General features: G+C 38.5%; 1 protein-coding gene across 2 annotated transcripts in view; it reads right to left on the bottom strand.

Moving 5' to 3' along the window:
• The window catches only part of TERF1 (telomeric repeat binding factor 1), a 37,523-nt gene extending 11,091 nt beyond the window's left edge, over positions 1-26,432 (bottom strand). The window contains exons 1-8 of one of the 2 annotated variants that reach the window (XM_036830377.1): positions 26,104-26,432; positions 21,254-21,349; positions 18,662-18,783; positions 17,058-17,144; positions 13,566-13,715; positions 12,699-12,811; positions 9,776-9,835; positions 7,887-7,978 (exon numbers count right to left, since the gene is read on the bottom strand). In XM_036830377.1, the coding sequence (XP_036686272.1) occupies positions 7,887-7,978; positions 9,776-9,835; positions 12,699-12,811; positions 13,566-13,715; positions 17,058-17,144; positions 18,662-18,783; positions 21,254-21,349; positions 26,104-26,410 (1,027 nt within the window). In that variant the 5' untranslated portion in view covers positions 26,411-26,432. The remainder of the gene's footprint in view (positions 1-7,886; positions 7,979-9,775; positions 9,836-12,698; positions 12,812-13,565; positions 13,716-17,057; positions 17,145-18,661; positions 18,784-21,253; positions 21,350-26,103) is intronic. The other variant, XM_036830378.1, reaches the window with a different exon arrangement.
• Positions 26,433-27,562: the final 1,130 nt, after the last annotated feature.

Here is a 27,562-nt window from a genome sequence, read left to right on the forward strand (position 1 = left end):
AAACTCAAAATGGATTAGAGACCTAAATGTAAGACCGGACACTATAAAACTCTTAGAGGAAAACACAGGAAGAACACTCTTTGATATAAATCACAGCAAGATCTTTTTTGATCCACTTCCTAGAGTAATGGAAATAAAAACAAAAATAAACAAATGGGACCTAATGAAACTTAAAAGCTTTTGCAAAGCAAAGGAAACTACAAACAAGACGAAAAGACAACCCTCAAGAATGGGAGAAAATATTTGCAAATGAATCAATGGACAAAGGATTAATCTCCAAAATATATAAACAGCATGCAGCACAATATTAAAAAAAACAACCCAATCAAAAAATGGGCAGAGAGAATGGACTTGAGGACATGGGGAGGGGGAAGGGTAAGCTGGGATGAAGTGAGAGAGTGGCATGGACTTATGTATATTACCAAACGTAAAATAGATAGCTAGTGGGAAGCAGCCGCATAGCACAGGGAGATCAGCTCGGTGCTTTGTGATCATCACCTAGAGGGGTGGGATAGGGAGGGTGGGAGGGAGACGCAAGAGGGAGGGAGGAGATATGGGGATATATGTATATCTGATTCACTTTGTTATAAAACAGAAACTAACACACCACTGTGAAGCAATTATACTCCAATAAAGATGTTAAAAAAAATAAAATTAATTAACATAAAAAAAGATGTACAATATTGTAAACCTTGACAATGTAAAAGTAGGGTATAGAGGAGAGCAGTGAGAAGGCAGAAAACGTGGGTAGGAGAAGAAAAGTGAGGTGAAGGAGTGGTAATTTCCTCCTTTCACATTATAGGGAGTCAGGAGGTATTATCTAAAATCAAATAAAATATAGCAGTATATTATTTCGAGTTATGAAGACAACCAATAGTAGATTTAAAGCTAATAAAACTCTGGAAGTGAGTATTAAAGTTCCTAGTTTAAGAGCAATTGTTGAAAGAAATACAAATACAAACATATTATTTAGAATTTATAGTAGTACCGACCAGAAGTAAAAAATAAACTTTTAAAACAGTTTTATCTGCTATAATAGGGCAACACAAGGTATCCTTGTGGTGATGCAACTACTTTATATCTTGGTTGAATCAATGTCAATACACTGCTTGTGATATTGTACTACAGAATTGCAAGGTGTTGGCCAGTTATATTCTTAATTCTACCAAAGACTCTACCAAGCTAATATATTTACTTTCTTTTTCCCCTTTCCTGAGGTATGAGTGACAAATAAAATTGTAAGATGTTTAAAGTGTAAAAAAAAAAAAAAGAAAAAAAAGGGCAGAAGACCTAAATAGACATTTCTCCAAAGAAGACATACAGATGGCCAAGAAGCACATGAAAAGCTGCTCAACATCACTAATTATTAGAGAAATGCAAATCAAAACTACAATGACGTATCACCTCACACTAGTTAGAATGGGCATCATCAGAAAATCTACAAACAACAAATGTTGGAGAGGGTGTGGAGAAAAGGAAACCCTCTTGCACTGTTGGTGGGAATGTAAATTGATACAGCCACTATGGAGAACAGTATGAAGGTTCCTTAAAAAACTAAAAATAGAATTACCATGTGACCCAGCAATCCCACTACTGGGCATATACCCAGAGAAAACCATAATTCAAAAAGACACATGCACCCCAATGTTCACTGCAGCACTTTTTACAATAGCCAGGTCATAGAAGCAACTTAAATGCCCATCGACAGACAAATGGATAAAGAAGATGTGGTACATATATACAACGGAATATTACTCAGCCATAAAAAGGAACGAAATTGGGTCATTTGTAGAGATGTGGATGGATCTAGAGACAATCATACGAAGTGAAGTCAGTTAGAAAAACAAACATCGTATATTAACGCATATATGTGGAACCTAGAAAAATGGTACAGATGAACCAGTTTGCAGGGCAGAAATTGAGACACAGATGTAGAGAACAAACGTAGGGACACCAAGGTGGGAAAGTGGGGCAGGGGGTGGCGGGATGAATTGGGAGATTGGGATTGACATATATACACTAATATGTATAAGATAGATAATAAGAAAAAAATATGTGTTTAATTAAACTGAAGTATAATTCTGACAAACTTTTTGATAGCAGCAGTAATTAGGTTCTGTAATAGGTCAGCTTAAATATAATTCCCAAGATTCTTAGTTAACTTTAAAATCTAGTATAAACGGTAAGTATAATTTTGGATATCTGGGTCATTTCTAAGTAAGACAGGATGCTCAAACATTGGTCATGAGGTATAGTCTATATCTAGCTTTGCTTCTTATTCTTATGTTATGAAGTAGTTAGATCTTTGTGTCAGTCAAACCGCCACTTAAGAAGGTATAAAAGGGATGTGTATAGCAGTGGGGGTTATTTCATGTGTTCTTATAAACCCTTTTGGTTTGTGTGAAATTGTGATTTATAATAAGAAATACATATTTTGTCCCCTCTTGTTTCTGGCTCCTAAAACCCTTGGAATTTCCTAAGTGATGAGAGTAATAAAGGTGTCTTTTTTATGTTAAAAAAAGCCGTTCTGCCATCAATGAGATGGTGACCAGGGAGTACACCATTAACATGCACAAGCGTATCTATGAAGTGGGTTTCAAGAAGTATGCTCCTCTGGCACTCAAAGAGATCTGGAAAAACTCCATATGTGAGCACTGACACCAGGCTCAATAAAGCTGTCTGAGCCAAAGGAATAAGGAATGTCCCATACTGTATTTGTCTGTATGCAGTTGTCTCAGAAAACGTAATGAGGATGAAGAGTCACCAAACAAGCTCTATATGTTAGTTAACTATGTACCTATCACGACTTTCAAAAATCTACAGACAGCGTGAATGCGGACTAACTGCTGATTGTCAAAGTTACAGAACTGCCAAAAAAAAAAAAAAAAAATCAGAGGGGATGTGCTCTGAATCTTGATTCGTTTATGCCTTTAAATGTCATCTCACCTCCTAGTGCCTGCCTTTTCATCATCTGTTTAAAAAAGGAATAATATTTACCTTATAGGATTGTTGTAATTTCTTAATATAATGTTTAAGGAGTATTTGACACAGTGTAAGAAGTAAACCCTTCCCTCTTTCCCTCTTATTCACAGTTTAGTAAGACAAGAAATTAATGTATATGCAACTCAAAAGAAACAGAATGGTAATTATTGAAAGAAAATTGTGTGTACAGTTGACCCTTGAATAACATGGGTTTGAACTATATGGGCCCACTTATACACGGATGTTTTTTTTCAATAAACATAGTACCTGTATTTTCATTTTACAGATCTTTAAGTGTGGGGAAGAGTTTGTGTTCGATTAGCGATCACAATATGTGGAATCAAAAGAACTAGGGTTTGAGTTCTGATTCTATGCTAACTGTTTCAGCTTTCTGCCCTCAGGTGAGTCACTTATCAATTCTTTTGTTTTTGAGGCAGAGATAGCAGGATGCATTGACTGCACAGGAGTCGGTGCCCCTGATCCCCATGTTGTTTAAGGGTCAACTGTATAGAAAACCTAAAAGAATATACACATAGAATTAAAAAGGGTTTAGCAAGATGTTTGCATATAAGATCAATAAACAAAACTCAATAGTATTTCTGTACATTAGCAACAGTTAAAATATTTAATTAAAATAGTCAAAAGATAATATTTACAATAGTAACAAAATATATAACATTCTTAGGGACAAATCCAGCAAATGCAGTCAAGATCTGTATGTAGTAAATTATAAAGCTTTACTATATACATGCGTGTGTGCATGCCCATATACAAGTTATAAGAATATATATCCATAAGACAATCTAAATAAAGAAATATGCTTTTTGTTCACGTAGAGGAAGACAATATAATTGTGTCAGCTCTCTCCAAAATTGTCTACTAGGACTTCCCTGGTGGCGCAGTGGTTAAGAATCCGCCTGCCAATGCAGGGGACACGGGTTCGAGCCCTGGAGCTGCAGAACAACTAAGCCCATGCACCACAACTACTGAGCCTGCGCTCTAGAGCCCACGAGCCACAACTACTGAGCCTGCGTGCTGCAACTACTGAAGCCTGTGAACCTAGAGCCCGTGCTCCGCAACAAGAGAAGCCACCGCAGTGAGAAGCCTGCGCACCGCAACGAAGAGTAGCTCCCCGCTCGCCGCAACCAGAGAAAGCCTGTGCACGACAACGAAGACCCAACGCAGCCAAAAATAAAATTAATTAATTAATTAATTTAAAAAAAAAAAGAAGTCTACTATTTATTTATTTATTTATTTATGGCTGTGTTGGGTCTTCGTTTCTGTGCGAGGGCTTTCTCTAGTTGCGGCAAGCGGGGGCCACTCTTCATCGCGGTGCGCGGGCCTCTCACTATCGCGGCCTCTCTTGCTGCGGAGCACAGGCTCCAGACGCGCAGGCTCAGTTAATTGTGGCTCACGGGCCCAGTTGCTCCGCGCCATGTGGGATCTTCCCAGACCAGGGCTCGAACCCGTGTCCCCTGTATTGGCAGGCAGATTCTCGACCACTGTGCCACCATGGAAGCCCCTGTCTACTATTACAATGTAATTTTAAATCAAAATTTCAACAGTGTTCTTTGTAGAATTTAACAAGATTATTCTAAAATTATGTATTAGGAGAGTTAGTCCATCATGGGCCCTGAGCATCCCTTCAGTTCTTGCTGAATGCACAAGGCTTACTCATTTCCTGATACTAAACAGTTTCTGCAGTTAGTCAGGCACCAAAATAGGTCAAGGGAACCACAGTCTGACCACCATGTAACTAACTCTCTCCTGGGGAAGGCAACTGGATTATTTGCTACATTTTGCTTGCTGCTTACTCACAAAGTGCCCTTAGCCCCAGGTTCCTCCTTGCAGTACAACCTACTGCCTGGGCCCACTGCACTGTCTTTGGGACCTGGCGAGGGGAACCAGCACAACTACGCTGATGCCATATGCCATTGCCATCTGTTGTGCTGTAATAAACCGTCTGGTTCTGACCCAAGTCTTGTTGTCCACTTTTGGCACCTATGGAGTGGTAGCAGCTTCACTGCTTGCAATCTTCTATAAAGTGGTTTTCTTCCCCCTCACAATATGGAAGACCAAAACACCAAGAATACTCAAGATACTCCTAAAGAATAACAGAAAGATGAAGGAAAATGCCCTATCACACACTGAGTTATTACTAAACTACAGTAATTGAGACAATATGGTATCAGTGCAGGAACAGATCATATGTGTTGCAACTAAGGCAGTAATTAAAGGAAAATTTATAGCATTAAATGCACATATTAGAAAAACTCGCAACTCATATACAAAGGGGGAAAAAGTCAGGTTGATGTCAGACTGTCCACAGCAGCACTCATAAAGTCAGAAAATAATGGAGCAAAATCTGCAAAGTTGTGAGGAAAAGTATTTCCAAAGAATACTACATTTAGCCAAAGTTTTGTGCTAATCTCACCCATTACAGCTGAAATCAATCAGTAGTTTAAAGTTGAAATTTATAGTTATAGAGGCAAACTGACCCAACCTATCAAAGCAATTCATATTATTTATTCTTCATTTTGGAGGAATCACATGGTTTACTGATATATTTCTTATGAAACAGCATTTATGTGAAGTTCATTGAATCCTTCAGTTTCACCTTCAAAAAATTAAATGTAAATATATTTTAAAGTACATATGTAACCTCATCACATTTTTGTAAATTTTTATTTGCTTTGATTCTATCTATTCTTCCACTGAGGCAGTCTATCTATCTTAGCATTTAAGGACATGGGCTCTGAAGTCAGAAATGTCTGATTTCAAATTCTGGCTCTGGTTCTGTTCATGACCTGTGTGACCAAGGGCTGTTTATACTTAACCTCTTTTTGTCTCAGCTTCCTCATCTGTAAAATGGGAATGATTAAAAAAAAAAAAAGTACTGATCCAGATTGTTTTGAGGATTGAGTTTATAGATAAAAATCTTTTAACTCAAATATTAATCATTTCACTGAATGCTGGTGAGACTTTTCTGCATAGAAAGAATTTAAGTGATTTTTTTTCTTTCAATTTTTCTGAATTACTTGATTTTTTAAAAGTACATAGCAATTTTACAAAACTGAAAAAAAATTGTTATTAAAAGATGTCTAAAAAAATTTTTTTAAATGTTTAGCATGAACGAAATAAATATCCTCTATTAGGAAAAAGAGGATACCTAGGTAACATTTAAGCAAATTGGACTTTTTTGGAATGTATATGTATATATTACTAACATCTAACAAAAAGTCAAGAAATGTACTAAAACTCACATGATCTTCTAGGTTCAATATCCATAGTCACCGTCAAGCCACTCTACAATGTGATTACGGTCTTCATTGGTTCAATTACTGATCAGCTAGAGTATAAAAAAGTGTATGCTTCCATTTCTTTGAACTTTGTATTATGAAATTAAAAGTCCAGGAAAATCCCCAAATTATTTTACTTTAGAATTATGATTCCCAGCCATTTTGCAGCTAGGAACTCCACCAACGTGAAGCAAATATTTCTTTGAGTTTAACTTTACCATCTTTAAAGTGAGGACAATGATAATACCTACAGATGTAAATGTTTTAGAGCTGTAATTTACAAATACTAGCTAACAGTGGCCCTATCATCAGCCATCAGCTATGAATAAATTTATTCAATTAATATTTACTTCAGGCATACTATGTACCTGGAATCAAGTTGGTACATCTATTATTTTTATATTGATCGGTAAGTATTTAGATTTGGATCAATAAGGTTTAAAAATCCTTGCATTAGAACATAGTACAGGTTCAATAAACATTTTTTGAATGAATATATACCAAGGAGGAACTTACAATTATATTATAATTGAAAATAATTATGGACTGCTTTTAAGATTTTTTTTTGGTTATTGTTGCTTGTTTTTTAAATCTAGCAATGCCTTTTATAAGGATAATAAATTCTAAATGCAATGAGGAATAAATTCTAAATGCAATCTGCAATGCCAGAGTCTATACATAGTCAATCCTCATTATATTCATGGATTCTGGTATTTGAAAATTCACCTACCTGCTGAAAGTTGTAACAAAAATCAAAACTTGCAGTGCTTTTGTGGACACCGGTGGACATGCACAGAGTGGCAAAATATTTGAGTTCCTGTTCCCAGCTGAGGTTAAACAAGGTGAAGCTCTACTTTCTTATTTTAGCTTCCAGGCTAGAAATAATTGTTCTTTTTACGGTCTATTCAGTGCCGTATTTTTGTGCTTTTTTGGGGGTAATTCTGCTGTTTAAAATTTTCCCCAAGTGTATTGTGGAAGTGCTGTCTAGTGTTCCTGAGTGCAAGAAGGCTATGTATGATGTTCCTTACAGAGAAAAATATGTGGTTAGGTAAGCTTCATTCAGGCATGAGTTATAGTGTTGTTGGCCTGGGTTCAATGTTAATGAATCAACAATGTATATTAAACAAGGTTTCTTTAAACAGAAACAGGGACTTCCGTGGCGGTCCAGTGGTTAAGACTCCGTGCTTCCACTGTGGGGGGCACGGGTTCCATCCCTGGTCGGGGAACTAAGATCCCGCATGCCACATGGTGCGGCCTAAATAAATAAACAGAAACACATGAAACAAGGTTATGTATTGAATAGTTGACCAAAATGTTGTAACCAGAGGCTCAAAAGAACCTAACCCTGTATTCCCCTGTAATCATTCAGTATTCACTAAGTGTTCACAATGACCTTATAGAACATTACTGTAAATAACAAGAACCAACTGTAACTTTCTAAATTAAGCACCACCTCTAATTAACCCTTTGAAGTCATGACATTTAATCCCTTCGTGCTTTAGTTTTCTGATGTGTGTTTGTGTGTTGTGGGGTGCGGTCAAGGGCTGGATCGCTTTCAAGGACGTTTTGATTCTCCACTCTGAAAACTGTAATAAGTGTACTTACTTTGAAGAGTTTCCACTCTTTCCTCTTTCTTATTAACATCTTGTTGTCGATTTCCATGTTTCAACTTAGATAAGAAGAGATTTTTGTGAGACCTAAATGAAACACAAAAGCTTGTGATTTGTTCTGCAAAGACTAGGAAAGCTATAGAAAAAGGTAGATGATTTGTCTCAATCTCTATCTAGGACCTGCTTCTACTTTGGTCTGTTTCCCTTTGGTGCTCTCCTTGCACTAATGCCCCATCTTAATCTTTAGCCTCTTAAGATTTTTCTTCTTCAGACTTCCCTCTCTCCCATTTATTTTCTCCATCTCATCTACTCAGAAACCAAGATTCTTTTGGCATTCCAATCAGAGAAATTCCAAAATTCCTTTATACATGATGGTAGATATCACTTGATTATCTTCATAGATTCCAAAAAGGGCTTTCTGGAAAGGTAAAACTGTTTGGAAATACAGGATGTGGCAGAATTTTTTGACAACCTGCAATGTTCACATTATTCCAATTTACAAAGCAACAAACTAAAATGAAAAAAAAAAAGTTCAACTAAGCTTAGGCAGCTATTTTATCACCACCTAAAATCTATACTTTGACCCCTATAAGTGCTCTATGCAACCTACTAATGCTTTCCCGCCCTCCCCAAACTTTCTATTGTGCTCTCTGGAATGCCAGTCGCAACTTCTTAGCCTGTCTAAAGTCTAGCTCTCCCCTGGGAACAATATTTCTCTCCTTTGTGGCCTCCTCAAGTAGAGATTAGCTTCATCTTCCGCAAACCACAGGGTCCGAGAGGTGGGTCTCTATACTTTCCATTTCCTAATGGATGCCACCTTCAGGATCCTGCTTCCACAGAAACCTTAGCCTTTGAGGATTCATGCCACTGAGGTGTATCGCTATCTACCATTCTCCATAATCTTTCACTAGCCTTCCAAGCACCTCCCATGATTCGCAGATTTTTCTCTACCCCCGAGTGCTGCCATCACCATGAATTATTTCCATGCTTTCATGGAACCCAGAGAACAAACTGGCCCCTCAACTCCTCATCTCCAGCAACCTCCTCCACACCAAGCCAGCCACCCCCTCCCACGGTTCCATTTAGCGTCCCAACTGCTCTACACCATGAAATCATTCACGCAGACGTTCTGCTCTCTGAACATGTTACATTGTCTGTTATAGCATTTCTAATAGATTAAACAGTTTTTTAAGTAATTTCATAAAATCGGAATTTGGGGCATTCATCAGAAATGTAAGCTCCATCCCCTTCCTGCCCCAGCATCACACCCTTGTTTCTGACAGAATAAGAGTTTACTAATTATTTGCTTTAACTTCAAGTACTCCCTCCACGTGCACTCCTTGTAGAAATAATGTGAAACAACCCAGGATCCCAAGAGGCAGGTCTCCATAGTTCGGCATTTCAAGACCCATCAGGGGGGCTTCCCTGGTGGTGCAGTGGTTAAGAATCTGCCTGCCAATGCAGGGGACACGGGTTCGAGCCCTGGTCTGGGAAGATCCCACATGCCACGGAGCAACTAAGCCCGTGAGCCACAACTACTGAGCCTGCGCGTCTGGAGCCTGTGCTCTGCAACGGGAGAGGCTGCGACAGTGAGAGGCCCACGCACCGCGATGAAGAGTGGCCCCCGCTTGCCTCAACTAGAGAAAGCCCTTGCACAGAAACGAAGACCCAACACAGCCAAAAATAAATAAATAAATAAAATGAATAAATTAAAAAAAAAAAAAAAACCCATCAGGGTCTTAAATATCTGTGGAGGTAAGTAGGACCCTGCGATAATTCTTCAAACCATACCATTTGCGTGGCAGTTATTATAACCTACCTAGGTTTGCATGAATTGCTTCAAAGATTTTAAACACAGAGAAAAAAAATGTCAGTTTACTTCACCTCAATAAGGATACTGTATCCCCTGAGGATTCAGTTACCGCAGACTGTTTGTCACTAACACTTTAAAAGAAGAAAACATTTGTAAGAATGTAAACAAGAGAAACTTTTCATCAGGATTGTACTTTCCACATAATCAAGCCATTTTTCAACTTATAAAAAGTATCTCTGGAAAGAAACTCTGGTAAAATTAAGACCTTTACAGTCCATTACAACATGGCTAATTTTTGCCCAGATGTGCTTATCAGAGACATTAAATCAATGTCTTCCCCAAACATAAGTTCAGCAGAGTTGAGCTGTAACTGAGCATTCACAATGTCACTCTTTCAAAAACTCTCTCATGGATCTTTATTTCTATGAATTCAAGTTTAATTTCTTATCCTCCCCAGCAGTCTCCAACTGGACTTTTTAATAAAATTCCTCCCCTCTGCTATAGTTAAAATTAGCTCCGACAAACACAGCATGACCATCTACAGCTCGATGCCTTCACTGGAACTCTTCCTCTCTCCTGAAATGACATTTCTTCTTCCATCCACCTGTAAAAACCTTAACCATCCTTCAAGGTCCGGCTCCATGTTCACACTTTCTTGAAGCTGTCCCTCAAAATCCTTCAGCATTTAAGTCTATCTTTAAACTTTAACAACAAATTATGTAATGTCTGCTACTGTTTCTGTTTCAAGTCTGTAATTCTTATTGCCTCAAACAGTTTATAAGCTTTACCAGAACAAAATATTTCATCTAGTATTGACAGCATGAGGGTTTCATCTTTCCTAGCATTTGTCTGACCTTGAAATCACACTTCTGTTTCTATCCTTGCTTTACTTACGTCTTATTCATTCTTGCCTTGAAACTGGTGAATCTGACTCCCAGGATGGTTTTGATATTTGCTTGATTCTTACCTTTACCATGTCTCTAGTTTTTGGTTTTTCTCCCTATGTCTAGTGCACTACAAGATGTAATACATGCCTGGTAATGAACTAGGCACCAAGGATTCAAAGCTATTTAAGAACCTCAAAAAAACTCTCCATCTAGTGAGATACAGACAGGTAAACAGATATGTTATTCTCGAAGATAAGTCCTCCTATAGAGGTATGACTTGGTGCTGTGGGAGCACAGAAGTGACAACTCTGCTCAGAGCTCAGCAAGACTTCTTATAGGTGACCTTTGAGCTAGACCTTGAATGGCAAATAAGAGCTTACCTTGAAGAGAAAGAAGGAAATCCAAAATTGAAGCAAGAGTCAAGGCATGAAAGAACTTGTAATATTTGAAGATCAAGTTGTGTAGCTAGAAAGTGCCATGGATGTGGGCAGGGAGGGGTTAATGCTTAGGGATAAGGTGTATATGAGGGAAAAACAAACAAACAAAAAACCCAGAAAGGGGCTATATACGGCTTTGTAAGCCATGCAGTAAAATCTAATTCATCAAGTAGGAAACAGAAAGCCAACAGAGGTTATTAAGCTGGGAAGTGAGTTAAACATTTATTTTTATGGGAAGCTAACCCTGGAAGTCACATCAAGAATGGATTTGTGTGGCACAAAGCTAAGTAATAATCTAGGATATAAATGATAAGAATGGATTAGAGAGGCATTTCTGATATGGAATTCGTAACACTTGGGGAGATAACCAACTGGATGTGTGAGGTAAAGGAGGAGAGTTAGGGTACAGAGAGACAGATGAGAACATCAAGAGCTCTGTTTTACACACTGAACTGTGTTTGTGTCTAGGAGGGCATTTGAAATAAGTGGATAGTACTACATTAGGAGAATACATAGGAAACGTGTTCATTATACGCAAGAATCATGGTAAGTTCTAATCTTATATTACTTTAAAGCAGTATTACAGTAGGCAGGAAGGCTGGGCCACAGAATGCATTGGGTCTTGGTATTACTAAACTTTGATTTCCTAAACAAAATGAAATAACTGAGCAAATAAAAATGAAATCCCTACTTCTCAAAATGGGTCTTAGGAAAAACCCAATGAGCAATAAGACTTCAATAGAGCCCTTGGGGAGATGAAGCAGTGAGGAATAGATCACGCTCTGATAGGCAGGGACAAAAAGAACAGTAAGACTGAGCTCAGTCCTGAGGTGTGACCAATGCCATGTCCATCCAACTCGGACTCCAATCCCCACCTCTCAATAAGTAGTTAAGATGGGGACTTACAGCACTTAAGTCATGGTCCCAAGAAAAGAGTAATATTACATCCACTGCCAGATACATCCATCCAGAGACCAGAAGGATTTGACTATTTGGCCTTGGTTTAAGGGTGGATGAAGAGGAGGAATAGACCATAGATTCAATAGAAAAGATAATTATAATGGTAGAGTTTATCTTCTTCAGTAGGGTTAGTTTCTAAAGCAAAAGGTAAAAGCCAATTCTGTAAAAATTACCCTTGAAAATCCCTAAGGAAGAAATAATTTTAGAAACTGAACTCTTGTCTCTCAACTTGTAGGACTGACACAGCCTGTTTCCCTCCCGCGTTGGAGCAAATCACTATTTCTGCACTTGCGCACCAGATGAAGCAGTTAGCCTACCCTTAGAGAAGATGAACAATATTTTAACATATTAGAATAACCCTCAGTACAACAGTCACATGAGGGCATGTAGGATTTGAGAACTAAGGGGCACAGATGACTCAGGCTTTCAACCTCAACACTGTTCTAGAGTTCATGTTCCCTGAGAATGAAAAATGTTAATACTCACACTAGCTACACAGTGCTATTTTCTCTCTACTTTTGCTTAGCATATGTAACAGGATATGCGTAAGCCCTAACTCTACAGCACTCCCAAACATCCAAATGTTAGCCATCAGTGAAGCAATATACCTACTACTCGATAATCATTTTTATTAACAATGGTTCGCTAGCATCACTTTTACATAGGTATTGCATTCATAAGACAAAAAATATACTAATGAATTTACAAACCTTTTTCCTATATCCAAATTAGCTTCAGCTTCCAATTCAATATCATTACTATTAGGTTTATCTTGAGAAGCTGTTGTTCTTGCTCTTTTACTCTCCACTACTTTTGCTGCTGCCTTAAAGAGGGGGTTGCGGGAGACGAAGGGATGCATTAAGACATTTAAAACAAGTAACATTTAATTAAGCCTTCTTGTTCTTTGACAGTCATAACCCAAGTGTCTCGTCACAGGTCAATAAAGGGCAGTGCGCTGTTATTTTCCCCAGTAGCTATGATATCACCATCAGCAACCTGCTTGGTTTATAAGCATTATGGAGAAGGGCTTTCCTTGCAAATGTACGTGATACAGACAATGCTCTCTAGACAGTGTTAAGATAACAGGTTACTTTAAAAAAATTTTTTAAAGATTCTATGTATTTTAAAATAAAACTATCTCAAATTAATCAATGCTCTAGTATAACATATTAAGTTAAAACTTTCTGAGGCTAAGACAGGAGAAAATGTTATAAAAAAAAATTTTAATGACCCTTCTTCAGTCCAACTTGACCTTTCCCAGAAATATGCTAAAAATTTCATTTAAATTTAATTAAACTATTTCTTTTCACTTATTTCTTAATTCATTTTGATAAGTTTTCCCCTCAACTTTCTATTTTGAAAAATTTCCCCAACTTTTACTTTGAAAAGTTGTAAAAATACTACAAAGATCACCAATAAACCCTTTAGATTCACTAATTATAACATTTCACCACATTCTTCTACAAAATCACTAAATAAAATTCTGGTTAGTTTTTAAGAATTTCTATTTCAAGTATTCTCCTTTATTGTAACAATTACTCTTAAATCTGTTTAGAATCTCTCTGAAATATGCATACCTTCATTAGAAAGGTTGATGATTTTTCATTTAGCACATAATTCACATAACTCTTAATTTTCTCCATCATGTGGTTGTAGCTGAAGTGTTGAAAAAAGGAATGGAATGTATCTTTCTGAGAGATTATCATAAGCAATTTCCTTTTTAAAGGCTAAAGAAAACAGAAGAAACTTATTAGCACATAAATCACAAATAAAATACTAGAAATTATGTCATATTATTTAACTGAAAAAAATCATTTTATAAACAAAAACTCAAGAGGTTTTAAAAATGCTCCCGTTTTAAATGCCCACCAATATATTTTTTGACTTAAAAAAAAATTTAATATTTTACACATATGCAAAAGGATTAAAAAACCTTATGAACCTAAATATCCATTACCAAGTTTAAGAAATAAATCATTATCTGTATAATACAAGCCTTATTTACTCTACCATAATCTGATGGCACCCTTCCCCCACCCTGGCCTTCCTCTTCTCAAGGTAACCATTATCCTGAATTTAGAACTCTAGCATATCCATGCATTCCTTTACACTTGCACTACATATGTATGCATCCATAAACAATATATATAGCATTGTTTAGCATGGTTTTAACTTTATACCAATGGTGCTATAGTATGTGTATTTTGAAACTTTCTATATTTTGCTCAACTCTATGACATCCATGTTGATTTGATATTTATAGAATTACTAGTTACTTTCACTGTTGTACAGTATTCCATTGATCAAAAATACCATTTAGGGGCTTCCCTGGTGGCACAGAGATTAAGAATCCGCCTGCCAATGCAGGGGACACGGGTTCAAGCCCTGGTCCAGGAAGATCCCACATGCCGCGGAGCAACTAAACCCGTGCGCCACAACTACTGAGCCTGCGCTCTAGAGCCCACGAGCCACAACGACTGAGCCCATGTGCCACAACTACTGAAGCCCGCACGCCTAGAGCCCGTGCTCCGCAACAGGAGAAGCCACCGCAATGAGAAGCCCGTGCACCGTGACAAAGAGTGGCCCCCCATCGCCGCAACTGGAGAGAGCCCGCGCACAGCAATGAAGACCCAACGCAGTCATAAATAAATAAATAAAAATAAATTTTAAAAAATATATACCATTTATTCACCTTTCCCTCCAGCCTGTTGAAAGCATTTAGGTTATTTTCTATTACCACAACGCTATTAAACATTTTCCTACATGTCTTCTTGGGCATAGTACAAGTTTTTCTTAGACAATAGTTCTTTCAATGCTGGTTGCACAATAAAGCTATAAAGCTTTTAAAAAAAATTCCACTTCTCAAGCTCTATCCCAGAACAATTGTCACAGTAGGGCCTAGTTTTCTTTTTTCAGTTTTTATTTTTTTAATAAAGCTTCATGGTTTTAAAAGCATGCAGTGAAAGTAAAAACAGTTACTCTAGGGTATTTATAGAGAAGTGCAATTGCTGGAATGCATGCTTACTGATTTTGTTAAAACGCTCTCCAAAGCTTAAGCACCAATTTACCCTTCTGAGAGGAAGGTATAGCACTCTTATCATTTCTCCACATTTTGAGCCAACTGTTGGTATGCTAAGACATTTTTAATCATTGCCAATCAGAAGTATAGGAAATGCTATTTCAATATATTACTTGGTATTAACCTGATTACGAATATTAGTGAGGTTAACACTTTCTCTCTTAGGCTTACTGGCCATAAAGTTTCCTCTTCTGTGAAGTACAAGCAGAGTGGAATTTTCAGTAGTCTCACAGTGCTAAGGCAAAAAAGCAAGGGCAGGAAACCCAATAAACGTACCAGGCTTCCAGCTGAAATCTCAGAACGGTTACACCGTAGGAACAGGGGCAAATTAGAGCTAGAATAAGCCTTACTAAAGGCTCAGTCCTTCAATGGATTAAGGTGATTCCCTCTCCCCCAAACCACCATGTGAAAAGGTACTCAACTTCATTAATCATCAAAGAAACAGAAATTAAAACCCAATGCGATAGCACTACATACGTGCCAGAATGACTATAATGAAAACCACATATAAGGTCTGTGAAGCAACTGGAACTCTCCCACACTACTGTTGGAATTGATAATAACTACTTTGGAAAACTCTGGCAGTATCTACTAAAACCGAGTATGTGTGTATCCTACAACCCACCAATTCTATTCCTAAGTATATACCCAATAGAAACACATATACTTTTTCTACAAAAGACATGTAAAGGAATGTAATGGCCAAAATATGGAAATAACTCAAATGTCCATCCACAGTAGAATGGATAAATTGTAGTATATTCCTACAATGGAGCAATGAGAATGAACAAACGATTGTTATAAGCAACACCATGTAGCTCTCTTACAAATATAAACTTGCTATATGATTCCGTTATATAAAGTTCAGAAATAAGTAAGACTAATCTTGGATGTTAAAGTCTGGAGAGCGGTTACCCTTGAGAAGGTGGGAAGGATAGGGCCTGGAGGGTGCTGGTGATGTTGTTTCTTGATCTAGAAGGTCTCCACACAAGTGTGTTCCTTTTGTGAAAATACACCTACTTATACACTTATGATACATGTACTCTACTAAAGGTATGCTATTGTTCAATAACGAGTTCACTAAAAACTGTATAAAACTACATTTCTTTGAATAAGCTTAATTTGCTCTCATAACTTTGCTTTTAATACTGAAAAATTAACTTCTATTGACCTTAACATTACACATACACACAAAAACTAGTGATAACATAAGAAACCTCCAGAAAAATAAGCAAGTTATAATGCATTCCCTACACCTGCACTGCTCAATATGGTAGCCACTAGCCACACAAGGCTACTCAGCCCTAGAAAGGTGTAAGCCCTGAATTTAGCCTTAAGTGTAAAATACACCCTAGATTTCAAAGACTTAGTACAGTTCTACGTTGGTATCCATATGGGATTGGCTCCAGGACTCCCCTCGGGTACCAAAATCCAAGGATGCTCAAGTCCCTTATATAAAATGGTGTAGTATTTGCATATAACCTACACATTGCCTCACATATACTTTAAATCATATCTAGATTATTTATAATACCTAATACAATGTAAATGCTATGTAAATAGTTGCCAGTGTGTGACAAATTCAAGTTTTGCTTTTTGAAACTTTCTGGAATTTTTTCCCCCTAAATATTTTCGATCTGCAGTTGGTTGAATCCCCAGATATGGAACCCAGGATACAGAGGGCTGACTGTACAAAAAAGGGAGCGCAAAATATCTCACCAATACTTTTTACATTGATTGTTAAAAAGAATAATGTTTTTGGATATACTGGGTTAAATAAAGTGCTACTAAAATTAGTTTTACTTGTTTCTTTTTACTTGTTTAACGTGGCTACTAGAAAATTTAAAATCACATACGGTACTGGCATTATATTTCTGTTGGACTATACTGTTTAAAAGAGAAAGCATTTCTTTTCTCCTCCAATGTTCTTTCAATTTTCCTTATTCCATATAAAGGGCTCCAAACTTCTGATTCTAATTTAAATAATTACCGTATAAGAATTTGGGTCACCAAATATTCTTTCAAAGACTTCTTCTGCTTCCTTAAAATTTCCATTTTCCATGCAAACAGCTATAGCCTAAAAGATAGGATGACAAATACATACCTTAGATTGCTTTTTAAAATATCTAATTGTTGTTTAATATTGAAATAACTCAGGTAAGTCTAAACTACTTCATTTAAAATATTCTTATGTAGCTTAATAATTTTGATTTGATAAATGATATTAAAGGCAGGAATTAATAAATAGATCAGGAGCTACATTATATATATTGAGGACCCACCTAAATAGTAACTTTGAGCGAAAGGGAAGTGAGAGAAGAGGTGGATGGATGGTGTTTGTGATGATTAGGATATATAAAAGCTGCTACTTAGGATCCCAGGAAAATCTCTAATAGAAACTCAGGAAGCCAGACGCTTTTGAATAATCATTTTATAAACTGGCCTTTTTGATACCATATGTGGTAAGATATAGGACCACCATTACCATCTGGGTAGGTCTGTAAACTAGGGAAAGCTATTTAACCTCTTGGTGCCTCAGTTTCTTTACACCAATGTAAAATGGTGAAAATAACACTACCTATTTCATAGGGTAGTTGTGAGGATTAAAGAGTTATATATAAAAGTGCTTAGAACAGTATCTGGCAAACAGTAAGCAATATATTATTACACGTTTGCTATGTATTTTATGGTAACCCGTTCAACTTTACTACTATATTTAGCAAAGGCCTGCTTCCCCTAGAACTCCAAAAGATTGGGATAACATGACAAATCCCTTTGCCCTGGGTTGAAATTCTTAAAAGCAGCAGTCATTTTTCTGCCCATTCTCTTCAGGTCTTAATTCTAATTGACAGTCACCACACCATCAATAATTAATTCCGGAGAAGGTGGGACACCACCTGGATTTTCTCCTACCCTACCATGAAAATTTTTTTAAAAACTAGGAAAAGTTTATTTAAGTATGAAATTCCTGAGTACATACTTTGCCTGTAAGCAAAACATATTTTCCCTGCTATTATATCTTTGAATGACTTTCTTTGGCTTCTCACTCTTTAATAGGCTACTCCTACTAAAATTTTCTCTACATAGTTAAAATTTTACATTCTCTTAATCGCAAAAACCCATTCATTTCTTATTATTTGATAATCTTTAGGGACTTCTCTAGTGGTCCAGTGGTTAAGACTCCACGTGTCCACTGCAGGGGGAGCGGGTTCGATCCCTGGTCAGGGAACTAAGATCCCACATGCCATGTGGCGTGGCCAAAAAAATATTTTAAAAAAATAAAAATAAAAGGTAATCTTTAAATGGGAGAGCATAAACCACTGGTTTTTGAAAGTTGTTTAGTAATCTTTAAATAGATTTGGCATATTTTCCAACCTGGGGGCAATATGCACTTATGTAGAAAACATTAAGTCCCAGCTCTTAGACCTCATGTCAAGACTATAAATCATAGGTCAAATTTCTAAAGAGAATGATTATATTAAATTTTACTACAGGTTTACCGTCCAACTTCTATTAAGTGGCTCTTAGTTTCTGTAGATGTTGTTTTTATTTTCTAGCAAAATAATAATAATAAACACAAAGTAATACTCATACCTGAATTTTAATTAAATTCTGTATTTCTTCATGAAGCTTGTCATGTTCCTTTTCAATTGACGCCCAAATCATCAGGGCTGATTCCAAGGGTGTAATTCGTTCATCACTTTCAAACTGTGCATCTTTTAAAACCAAAATAAAAATAAGTAACTTAGAAAGCCATGAAGAACTTTACTTTGTTAATTTTTTAAAAATTCATTTCTTTAAATATTGACTGAGTGTATACTACGTGCCAGGCACTGCTCTCGTATATACCAGTTTAGGGAAGATTTTTCAGTTAATTTCCTCATTAAAATCACCTTAAAAAAAAAAAAAAAACAGAAAAGGCTATATATGAGTCCACAAAACATCTGAAGATTTTCTCCACTAAAATACTGATTTTAAGAGCTGAAATAAACTATATTTTATATAAGGTGTCACAGTAACAGAATTCTTAAATGGCTTATAAGTCTAACTGCAGTATAACAAACTTCATTGAGATAGAGCATGAAATTAGTTTATTGTGAAATTTGATTTTCGCATATACTACTTGAAATCCTTGTTATATATTTTGTAGATATTTGAAACAGGATCAGTCAAGAACTTATCTCTCTACCAACATTATTCCAATCACCAAGGCTTAAAAACCTAAGGAGGGACTTCCCTGGTGGCGCAGTGGTTAAGAATCCACCTGTCAACGCAGGGGACACGGGTTCGAGCCCTGGTCTGGGAAGATCCCACATGCCACGGAGCAACTAAGCCTGTGCACCACAACTACTGAGCCTGCGCTCTAGAGCCTGCAAGCCACAACTACTGAGCCCACGCACCACAACTACTGAGCCCGTGTGCCACAACTACTGAAGCCCACACGCCTAGAGCCCGAGCTCGCAATGAGAAGCCCGCTCGCCGCAACAAAGAGTAGCCCCTGCTCGCCGCAACTAGAGAAAGCCCGCGCGCAGCAACGAAGACTCAACGCAGCCAAAATAAATAAATAAATTTATTTAAAAAAAAAACCTAAGGAGTCATCGTTTTACTCCTTCCTCTTTCTCATCACCATATACAATCTGTTGCGATATTGTATAGTGGTTTTAAAAACTTTGGAGTTTATTCCAAACTCTATCATGTACTACCTGTGTGGTGTTGAAAAAGTTATTTTGCCTTTCTAAGCCTCAGTTTTCTCACCTATAAAATGCTGTAACTAAATACTATGTGAATATTTAATAAGATAATATTTGTACTACTGTTAAACTTTCTTAAAACAGAATTTATCAGCTTATTCTTATCAAAGACTCACAGTGGCTGGTAACTACTTAGCAAATTACACACAAACATCTCCATTTGAAATTCAGGGTCATGTGTAGCTGAAAATCCAATACATAAACTAAAATGAAGTTTTAAATGCTGCCTCTCTTGAAATATAGTGATTCTTGATTACTGACCCCAGCCTATTATATCTAAGATGCACCCCGGTGAATTTCAAGATTAAACCATGGGGTCACACACAAAACAGGGATTTTTTTTTTCCCACCCTTGTTTTGGGAGAAAAGGTTGTTGGAAGGGAAAATAAGAATATAATGAACAACTGCTATACGTGAAGCCCAGCCAGGCACTTCTTGAACATCCTGTCACATTCAATTTACCAGACAGCTCTGTGAACCATGTTAGCTTACGGTCTACATCGGCCCGTTTTCTTCCTCCGCCACCAGCCCAGCCTACACGTCTGCTCTGCCTCTAGCCCTAATCCACTGACTGTCCGGCTCCAACTCACCCCCACAACACAGCACGCCACATGAGCCAGAGCTGGATGAGTGCGGGCTCCCAGAGCGGTCCTAATAGGGTGGGATTTCCTGCCACACAGTCTGTTTACAAGTGAACAGTTCAGTGCGATTACTGCCCACCACTGGACACTGCCGGGAAAGCATTTTGTAAATTGTAAAAACCAACATAAATATGGAATTATTTGCGTCAAAAGGTCCTTTAAATAACCATGCTGTAAATATGAGCCATGACTGATGAACTGAACCCGGCCTGGCTATTACAATCTAAAATAAACTATGAGGACAAGGGAGAGAGATAATTAGAGATATAAAATCATATTCCCTTATTAAGTAAGTGCTGAAATCAAGCTCAAATAAGAGGTTTCAAATATCATAGTTGCCAGTTAGAAACAGAGTATGTATGATAGTAATAAGAGTCACCACAAAGTTACCATAGTCCAATTTAGTGATGTCTTTAAGACAGAGTACACGGAGCATGGTCCCCCAACAGCAACATCAGAATCACCTGGGAACTTACTAGAAATGTAAACTCCAGGGCCCCTCACTCACCCTACTGAATCAGAAACCCATGATGGAGAAGGGGACTCACCATTCTGTTCCTTAACAAGTTCTCCAATAACTCTGAAGCAAGCTAAAATTTGAGAACCATCACTCTAAGAAGATAGGGATTATATTTCTTTTACTAGCTTTAAATATGTCTGTGTAGAGATGTACATGCCAAACACACGTGAGCAAACTCTCAAAAACAAAGGACTACTCCCATCTGTTTCTTCTCATTGTCTCCCCTTTAGACATAGATTGAAATATGTCCAATATAAGATAAAAACATATTTACCAAGGGTTTTTCCGGCTGCAATTCTTGTCAAAAATTGACATATGTATATAGTTCTCAGTTGATAAGCTGTTAGACTGGACAATCCATGAATAATAGCTGAAAGTGAAGAAAGTGAAGAAAGTGAATTTTATTAAAACATCAAAACAAAACTCCAAACTTGACCCAGCAGTGCCTCTGTGTGGTTTGCGGAGAAATAAGTTACAAATATCACCCAAAGATTATCATAAATTTAGAGTGTGTGCTTTATTTATAGACAATTTTTAGGAAATAAGAACAAAAAAGAATAACAATGAAGACTTTTCCTTCAAAATAAAACTGATGTTTCACAGGCAGAATAATAAATCTTGAAAACTACGTACTTTCACAGGTAGCAATCTAAACTAATGAAAAGGGAGATTTAGATCCAAACTGTAAAATGTGTCAAGTCATTACCTGGAAACTTACTTTATACCTTAAAATGCCTAATATCATAGGAAATATATTATTTCTGTCAAGGTTTCAGTTATGCGAGAGTCTGTTCAATTTACAAAGCTTTATTTTAAAAACATTCATTAATGTTAATCTCCCCAATATTTGAACACCCACCCAGATGTTATGCTAGGTAGTAAGAACATACAACACTGAGTAAACCATAATCCTGGTTTTCACTGAATTTACCATGTAGCAATAAAAGACAAAGATTAAATTAACCAGCAAACCAAAAAACAGTCCTGCAGCTCAGCTGCTAAGCAGATGAAACAAATAAATACATTTATTTGTATTTATTTCCTCAATTTTAATATGCCATAACCTTATGCTACAACAGAGATTATCTGGACAAATATAGTCATAATATAATTAAATAGGATTTAAAAAGAGCACAAAATTTACATAAAATTTAAACACAACTTATTCCACATGGGCTGAACATCTACTGCTGGCCAGTGGTAGGGACTGATGTCTGAATAAGAAGATAGCCAGTCCCTGCTCCTCAGGAAGGGTTTAGTCTGAGAAGGCACGAATTAAACAAAAAGTTATGCAAGAGACTAATTAAAATTTTAATGTGTCATAAAGGGTAAGTATGGTATAGGAGCAAAACAGAAGAAAGACCTAATCTATTCTAGGGAAGAAAGTCAGATCCTTTCTGTCTTCATTTCCCTCCATATTTAGTCTACGTATCCAATAACTACAGATACCCTACACACCACTGCCCTTCTGCTCTTTGTACCTATTAGGCATAAAACAAAACAAAAACAATGAAAACCTACCCTGGTCGAACCTGGCTCTCTGCTTTTTCCACACCTGTAACCAAACACTACATTAGGGAGGAGCTAATGACCAGCAACAGTAACAACTATATTTAAGCACTTAACTATAATACCAGGCACTACTCTAAGCACTTAGCAGTGGTTCTCAACTAGGGGTGATTTTGTCCCCTAGGAGACAGGTGGCAATGTCTGGAGACAGTTTTGATTGTCACGAGTGGGAGGGGTGCTACTGGCACCTAGTGGCTGAGGTCAAGGATCCTGCAATGCACGGGAGAACCTCCACCTCATTCCCCCTCCACCCTCAAGCATACACAGAATAAAGAATCATGTGGTGCAAAATGTCAACAGGCTGAGGTTGGGAAACCTTGCTTTATACATATCAGTTCATCTGCTTCTCTCAACAGCCCTTTGAGGTAGATGCCATTATTACTACCATTTTACAGATGAGGAAATTGTGGTACCACGGGAACTGGTGGTACCAAGTCGTTGCCTCAAGTCTTATGGCTATAAACCAGCAGAGCCAGGAATCAAACTCAGACAATTTACTATGGAGTCCATGCTCTTAATTACAATTCTACACTGCTTCCCACAGTGGAAATAGGTTAGGAATATCAGTCTGGAAAAGGCATTAGCTGAGATAAGTGAGGTGGGAGAATAATTCTGAGTTGGAATGAAAGAGCTAAGAATTTTCTAGGAAGCATCAGAGTTGTATATGCTTACAATCTTGAAAAGCATAGTAAATGAAATTCTATAAGAGATAAAAGGGAGTCCTTTTAGTCAAAAATGGAATACCGAGACAATATTATGTTCACAGTTTGCGTATCTGTTTTAGCAATGCAACCTGAAAAAGTTTTACTCTTTCTGGGTTTCTGTGCCTTTAACCTTCAAATAATGGAAATGACCTAGATTATTCCTTGGGTCTTGGGCTAGAACCTTACAAGGTCCTTTTTTTTTTTTTTTTTTTTTAAATAAACTTTATTTTTTAGAATGGTTTTAAATATACATAATGTAGTGAAGAAAGATAGTAAAGAGGTCCAATATACCCTCCACCCAGTTTCCCCTGTTATTAGCATCTTGCTTTAGTATTACATGTTACATTAATTAACCAATATTGATACATTAGTAACTAAAGTCCATGCTTTATTCAGATTTCCTTAGTTTTTACTTAATGTCCTTTTTCTGCTGCAAGATCCCAACCAGGGCACCACATGACATTTAGTCATCACGTCTCTTTGGGCATCTCTTGGCTATAACAGTTTCTCAGACTTTCCCTGGTTTTGATGACCTTGACAATTCTGAGGTATTTTGTACAATGTACCTCTCTATTGGGATTTGTCTGATATTTTTCTCATGATGAGACTAGAGTTATGGGGTTTGGGGAGGAGGATCACAGCGGTAAAGTTCCATTTTCATCACATTGCATCAAGCGTACATGCTACTAGCTATCACTGCTGATGCTGACCTTGATTACCTAGGTGAGCCAGTGTTTGCCAGCTTTCTCTCCTTTCTCCCCCTTTCTATACTGTGCTCTTCACAGCCCACACTTAAGGAGTGGGGAGTTATGCTCTACCTCCTTGAGGACAGAGTAGCTACATGAATTACCTGGAATTCTGCGTCGGAGATTTGTCTCTTCTTCCATTTGTATATTTATTCCACCATTTATTTACATCAGTATGAACTTTATGGATATTTATTTTGTATTTTGGGTTATAATCCAACACTACAGTTGACCTTTGAACAATGCCAGGGTTGGGGTGCTGACCCTCTGAGCGGGTGAAAATCCCAGTGTCGGCCCTCTGTATTCCCGGTTTAACCAACCACAGATTGTGCAGTACTGTATTATTTACTGCTGAGAAAAAAATTGGCTTATAAGTGGACAGGTGCAGCTCACACCTGTGTTGTTTAAGGGTCAACTGTATTTTCTTGCTCGAGTTACTTCAGCTTTGGCCACTGGGAGCCCTTGCGGTTGGCTCCCGTGTCCCTTTGTATTCCCATAATTGTGGGGGTTTTTTTGTTTCTTTGGGGGTTTTGTTTTGCTTTGTTTTTAGCACTTTCTTACTTTCTGTTACAAGATGCTCCAGGCTCAACTTGTATATTTCCTGTCTCAGTCCCAGAATCAGGTCATTTCTCTGGAGAATGGTATTGCAAACCAAGACTTGAGTGCTAGGTGTACCCCTTGCTGCTAGGGTTACATTGCTTCTACACGCTTTCATCTGACAGAACAAGGAAACATATGAGTATATCCTGACCTGTGTCTATATACGTATAATATGCATAGATATTTCTATATGTTATAAACAGGAGTTCATACTGATGTTTCCAATTCAAATTCATTACCACATAGATAATTTTAGCCCCCTCCCCAAAGAGGACTTTTTAATAATGCGAATTATTAAATGAACTGGCTTCATTCCAGGATTTAACACCCTAATTAATGTTAATTAACCATGGCTCTAGTGTTATCTGTGATACGGAGGAAAGCTTCTTGAATTGGAAGATAAGGCATGCGTCTGGTACAACCCTTTAACCTATCAATGCTTTAGGTTGTTTAACTAGTTCACTCCTCTATAAACTGAGATTACTTGCCTAACTCACGGGATAACCGTGAAGCTGAAATGTACCAATACGGTTTTCTGAGGTATTTGATTTCCTATTAAATACTATCTTGGGGTTGCGTTCGGCTGCAATAAGTAGACGGCCAACTCATATAAATACTACCAGAGCATCGGCTTCCCTGGTGGCGCAGTGGTTAAGAATCTGCCTCCCAATGCAGGGGACACAGGTTCGAGCCCTGGTCCGGGAAGATCCCACATGCCGCGGAACAACTAAGCCTGCTCACCACAACTACTGAGCCCGTGTGCCACAACTACTGAAGCCCGCGTGCCTAGAGCCAGTGCTCCCAACAAGAGAAGCCACCACAATGAGAAGCCTGCACACCACAACGAAGAGTAGCCCCCGCTCGCTGCAACCAGAGAAAAGCCCACGTGCAGCAACGAAGACCCAACGCAGCCAAAAATAAATAAATAAATAAAATAAAATAACTTAAAAAAAAAAATACCAGAGCATCTTTCGGTTATCATTCAAAAAGCCAGCTAGCCTTCTCTAGGCGTCAAGGCCTCTATCCATCGCTTACAGGCTGTCTTGGGTAGGTGGTAGATTTCATTGTCAGTTACTTTTATTCTGAAGCCTACACGGAGCCAGCGGGCTAAACGAGGTTTAGATAGCTCCCAAAGTAATAGAAAACACTGATGCCTAGGTCACAGTGACTTGCTAAATAAATGCCTTTACAGGAGTATCTCAGCCGAAAAAAGCAAGAAACACAAGCGCCACAGGCGACAAAAGGAACTGGACACTGGATTAGGTGCAGTTCTGTTCATTTTAACTCACTTAACCCTCTATCAACTCTTATGAATCTGAGCAAAACTGAGGAGCTGAGAGGAGGCGGATGCGGGATCCGAACCAACGTTCAACTCTGAGCCGGGGGCCCTCCGCTCGGGCGCCGCAGCAGCCCGATCCCCGACCCCCTGGGGGACAGCGCCGCAAACCAGGCCTCGGCAGCCCGCCGCGGTTCCCGCCCCCGGCCCGGGCGCGCCCCGCACTCACCCTCGGCGCTGTCGCGGGTGCGGTGGAAGTCGTCCGAGCGGCCGTCACGGAAGGCCCGGCAAAGAGACAGGCAGAGGAAATCGAGCATCCAGCCGGCAGCTACCGCCTCGGCCTCAGCCACCAGGCCCGCGTCCTCCTCCTCCTCAGAGGCCCCCAAATGCACCTGGCACTCGAGCAGTTCCTGGCACTCAAACTGCTCCTGACCATCTCTCGCCGTTTCCGCCATCCGCTCCTCCGGGGAACCCGCATCCTCCCCGTCCGCAAGCCCTCGCGGGCTCGGAGCCGCTGAGGCGATATTCTCCGCCATATTACACTCTGGCGCGGCTTCAGTCTTTTCCTGCGCGGAGCGACGATTGGCTTGCGCCGCGTGGGGCGGAGCCACGGGGGGCGTCGCTTCCGCCCGCGGGAAACCACCAATCACACACCACCGGGATGGGCGAGCGGCTCGAACCTGGCTTCTGATTGGCTGAAATCTGCTCCCGCCTCTGGATGTTGAATTCCCCGCCACCCAGGGGTGCCGTTTTGTTGATAAACTAGACAAGTTCTGGCTGGATGCGGAGAGAGAATAGGAGGTCGGGGAGCGGGGAGGCTGCTTTATCCTCGTGCTAAAATGAAACACTGACTAGAACAACAACACGGTTAGTTAAAATGGAAAAACATTTTACCCTCAGTGTGCTTCAAAAATGAGATAGGTGATTAAAACTTGTCACTATTTTTCGAGCGTAGCACTTTAGATCCTCGTATTCACTTAACAGTTACTATGCGATCACGAACCAGAACTCTTCCAACAGACTTAGATCCGTGCTTCTCCAACCTTAACGGGCATCAGAATAAGCCCCAGGCTTGGTAAAAACACGGATTGCCGGGCTCCACCCCCAGAGTTTTTGTTCTGTAAATCTGGATTGGGATCCTTGAATTTGCAAGTGATAAATTCGCAGGTCATTGATACTGAGGCTGCTTGTCTGGGGACCAAATTTTGCGAATTATCGCTCTAGGAAGAGTATATTATTATGGGAATGAATTTTATTCAGGGCCTGAAATAGACTATAGCATTCAGCTTTACAACAATAAGTGAATACTTATTTTGAATTTTCAAACTTACCTTTGAGCACAAGAGGGCGTTGGGGGAAGGGGGTCTGGTTATGTTCTATTTCTCTATGTGGGTGATAGTTACATCAGTGTGGTCCTTTATGAAAATTCATTGAACATGATATATGCACTTTTCAGTATATGGGTTATAACTGAATAAAAAGTTTCCTTTAAAAACCTTTCTGTTTATAACACATCCAACATTATCAAAGCCTTTATGTTTTAATTTTACACATTTATTATTGCCTTAAGGCCGGAGTCGAAACGTTGAGTCCTTAAAGCACCATATTATAGCCGTTAAGAATACCTAGGTTGGGGACCTTCCCTGGTGGCACAGTGATTAAGAATCCGCCTGCCAATGCAGGGCACA

Source organism: Balaenoptera musculus, chromosome 17 (assembly GCF_009873245.2).
Source record: "Balaenoptera musculus isolate JJ_BM4_2016_0621 chromosome 17, mBalMus1.pri.v3, whole genome shotgun sequence".
NCBI classification, from domain to species: domain Eukaryota; kingdom Metazoa; phylum Chordata; class Mammalia; order Artiodactyla; family Balaenopteridae; genus Balaenoptera; species Balaenoptera musculus.